Source organism: Solanum lycopersicum, chromosome 8 (assembly GCF_036512215.1).
Source record: "Solanum lycopersicum chromosome 8, SLM_r2.1".
NCBI lineage: Eukaryota > Viridiplantae > Streptophyta > Magnoliopsida > Solanales > Solanaceae > Solanum > Solanum lycopersicum.
This window is the reverse complement of record NC_090807.1, coordinates 55429355-55433664: the sequence shown is the minus strand read 5'-3', so window position 1 is coordinate 55433664 and position 4310 is coordinate 55429355. Positions and strand designations below refer to the sequence as shown.

General features: G+C 32.3%; 1 protein-coding gene across 1 annotated transcript; it reads right to left on the bottom strand.

Moving 5' to 3' along the window:
- Nucleotides 1-530: 530 nt before the first annotated feature.
- On the bottom strand, nt 531-3920 carry VPE13 (vacuolar processing enzyme VPE13). Its single transcript, XM_026032555.2, has 9 exons — nt 3753-3920; nt 2885-3049; nt 2634-2790; nt 2006-2091; nt 1680-1903; nt 1482-1530; nt 1166-1386; nt 900-1086; nt 531-809 (listed from the first exon to the last, which is right to left on the bottom strand). The coding sequence occupies exons 1-9, from the start codon at nt 3918-3920 to the stop codon at nt 672-674; spliced, it is 1395 nt and encodes a 464-aa protein (XP_025888340.2). The 3' UTR covers nt 531-671.
- Between the last annotated feature and the right edge of the window lie 390 nt (nt 3921-4310).

Here is a 4310-nt window from a genome sequence, read left to right as displayed (position 1 = left end):
AGTTTCTATTGCTATTCCTTATGTACTATGCAAAAATAAATGATTTTTTTTAAAAAAAACTTCTTGTTGAACTATATCTTTTCTCTAAGTTTCAAATACTAACATAGATACCCTCAAGAGTGTTCTTACAAGGAAAAATCATATAGTGATGTGATAAAGTATCGATAAAGCTTATTATAATCACTTAAGAGTGTTCTATAATTCTTACTTCAAATTTGAGTATTACTGATAAAAGATTAAACCTGTATAATGGTACTAACTCTAATTCCTGCCTTGAGATCCCATAACCTTTCCAAATCAAGAGTATTTATATAATTTAATATGATCGATATAATACAACAAATATGGGAAAGTTGAAGAGACTCAAGGAGTATGTTATACTTACTTGTATAATTTACTGTGACAGTTTAATTTTAAGAGGAAAAAAATAAAGTTTTCTCAGAGCTAACTAAAAGTAGTGGAGAAGACTGAACAAGACTCGGCAAATGCATAAAAAGGCCAAAATGCGTTGATATTGAGAAAGTAATGCTTTAGTACAGAGATACTGGGCAAAGATTCCACTTCTAAGCAACATTTTCTGAATATAACTATCAGTTAATTAAAAGAAATTTTGCAGCAATAATATAAACTGGCAAAATATACTATTTGCCTACTCCCAAGAGTACCCTCTACTAACTTGAACATGCTTGAGCAGACATAGCATCCATTTTCTCACTTGTAATCCCAGCATTGCAGATTTTGGCGATACTACGTACATGTTTCCTTCCATAAACTGTTAATCTTCCACAATGTGCCTCAAATATCTTCACCTATTATCAGGAATTGAGTAGTTACATTCTCATCATATGAACAAAACAACCAAAAATATTGAGTTATTATTTGCCAAGTTAAATACTTACATAGGACTTAAGGCAATCCCAGTTGTCAACAAGTGGTTGTCCAGCACGTCGAACAGTATGTAATACCTCATTACCTTTTTCAACACCAAAAAGAAGCTCCCCTAGATGTTTTACATTGTTGTCCACTTGACTTCTCTGTGACATAACTTCATTTAGTTTCACCAGAGAGCCTTCTGGAGAATTTTTGTTTTGCAAACATTAAGGAAAGACATAGCTGAAATCATGTATAAGAAGATGAATTCTCCATCAAAAAGAGGTAGGAACTTACTTTGGTGAACATATAGAAAAGTTCAGCACTGCGCTGATCCACATTCCTTGATGATAATGTCGAGAATGACTTTGCATCCACAGAGTCATGACTGTGATTTTTGGAAGTTTCACCCATATACGCGGCAAGAGGATCAAAACTCACCACTTTATCACCATATTCTTGGACATGGGAGCCATAGTTATGATGTGTTAAATTGGCAGCTGTTCTTTTTGCAACCTAAGGAATCATAAATCATCCCTTTAAATGGAATATAAGAAAGCATAGGTATTGCCCAAATATATTGCTTAAAGCATAACAGTATAAACTCTTACTCGACTATACTGCCCATGCAAGGAGTTAATTTTTCGATCTTGTACATCACTGTTCATAGGTGCAAACAATAATTAGTTTGACATAATACTTCATTTTCAAGTGTAAATTATAGAAACAAAATACAAGAATCTATACTTGGTATACTCCTTCCTAACAATGTGGACTATGAGAACAAAGAATGTAAAAGTTAATTGTACCTATCTTCCATCCAGGCAACACTGAACAAGTCTCCCAAGCAAACACCCTTAAACTCGGGAGGGGGACACTGACCAAAGCAGGGATCATCAGGAGTACCATCGCCACAGTATGTGCCAAAACTGTTTTCATCAGGTTTTGATGCAGTAATGGCATAGATATTAAGTCCTTTATGGAAAATACCGTCAAACATGCTTCCAGACTCACAGGCTTCTAGGTAAAACACCTGAACATCATCATCCAACACAAAACACAGACTTTATATTTCACTGATCAAACATTCGCGCAAAATGAAAGGAAGCTTGAAAAACTAAAGCAAGCAAGTTACCAGTCTGTCATACATCCCTGAAGCATGCTTCTTTTTCAACACGTTAAATAGATCATCTGCGTAAATCGATTCTCCACTTGGCATTGCTGATAATAATAAAAACAAGAGAACAATTACGCATATCCTAATCAGTTTCAAAGTATCACAAATTGCAAGCTTTTATTTGCAACGAGTATTAGCTTAATTTTCCAATTGCCTAACTATGTCATAAGATGGTAAGTTCCTAACATGAATTTCTTATACACATTCAAAACAACAGCGACAAAATAGGGATTTGTAATTTCTTATTAGAATGTTACATTTTCACAACTTCAAAATAGGGTCGCATTTCCCACACAATCAGTCAACTAATAAGTTTATTATGTCAGAAAGTCACATTTCTTCTTGATTCCAATTCTTTTCAACAAACAAACAGACTTTCTGAGATAATAACTACTCCAAGCGTCCCAATTTAAGTGTCACGAATTTTAAGAGTTTCTAATCTTGTGGTGTTAAAACTTGCATATGGAATATCAAAATTGAAAAACTTACTAAATATAAAATGAAACTCGGCAAATCAAAAAGTAAAGTAAGACTCTTAAATTGGGACAGATGGAGTAAACAAAATTAATGCAATGAAGATACTTACTAATAAATCCAGCGGCACCATGATCAGTATAGTATATGAAGATATGGTCATTTGGGCCACTCTTCAAAACTTTCCCACTTCCTCCAATAACACCACTTTTGTTTGCAAGGAGGACATTATAAAAGTTGTTAGCATTAACATCTTCACCTACATAATCCTGCCTCAACAAAAGAAAAAGAAAACACCTCATAAGCTAACAAAAACTCTAATCTTGAAAAAATTCCAAGAAATTGAACACAAAAAGAACAAACCTTTGGGACACCTTTGTAAACATCATGGCCATGTGGGTTATTGATAATGGCACCAGGTCTAGGGTTTTCTGTATTGTTTGCAATATCATCGTACATGAATACAATGATGTTCTCATCCTTAAGACCACCGGCCTTTAGTATTTGGTAAGCGTGACACACATCCGCCTGAAATCATATAATCAAGTTACATTCACATTTTTGTTGCTATGATGAATTGTTTGACTTGACACAAAATTTAAAATGGACAAAAATATTCTTAAAATTTGTTAATTTGTATCACTCTTGACTATAAATCATTTATGAACTATAAAGAGTATTTTAAAGTTATATTGTTTTCATTTGTATATAGTTCTTATTTCTCCTATTTATTTTGATTAAAACACATTTCTTGTTTTTTTTGGGTGAGAATTTCTAGGTACTTTACACGTGCTTGGACGATACTACTCTCTCTGACTTCACTCAATGTATGTCTATTAAATTACTATTTGAAAATAACTTGATTTTAGACTACAAGTTAGTGGTAATTTGATATTAGATAATAAAATCAGAATTTAAAAATTGAAGTAAAATCAAAGCTGATAGATGTTGATGAAACTTAAACAATCAACAATGGCCATATGAATCACAAAATACAAGAAAGCTGATAGATCTTGATGAAGATATTATCATACCACTTCAGTCACCATAAATAATTAAATCGTACGTCAAACATTCACAACGTCGTAAAACATTCACACCAATACTATCATCTATCCATCATCATGACTAGAAATTAATGTTTACAAGGAATTGAATCATTAAAAAAATTAGGCTATATATATATATATGTATGTATATATCATATAAAAAATAATTTTAGAATGATAACCTGATGCCTATAATTAGTCCAACCATTGGAGCGAGCAACTAGGACAGCCCATTTGGTTCCTTTTGTTTTTTGGATTAAGAATTGAGAGATACTACGACCTTCAATATTAACAAATATTGAAACCAAAACAAGAAAAAATACACCAACAATATTACACCTAGATATCATTATTTTTTAAATTAACAAACAAACCAATCAACTAGGATGGAGAATATTGAGCTTGGTGTATGAAAAATTTATAGAAAATATGTCAAGAACTTGACAACTATTTATAGCACTAGCATCTGATTGTAGATTAAGAGGATATTAATTTTTTTCTGTAAATGTTTGTTTGACAATATCTTTTGAGAAATTATCTTTAAATAATTAATTGACTATATCTTTAAATAATTATTTGACCAATTTGTCGGGATTTTCTCCGATATTTAATTTTGGGAAAATGCACAAGTACCCCCTCAATATATGCCTGAAATCCTAGAGACACGCTTATACTCTACTAAGGTCCTATTACCCAACCCCTTTTGGCCTACATGGCACTACCTTGAAAGAAAAAGTCAA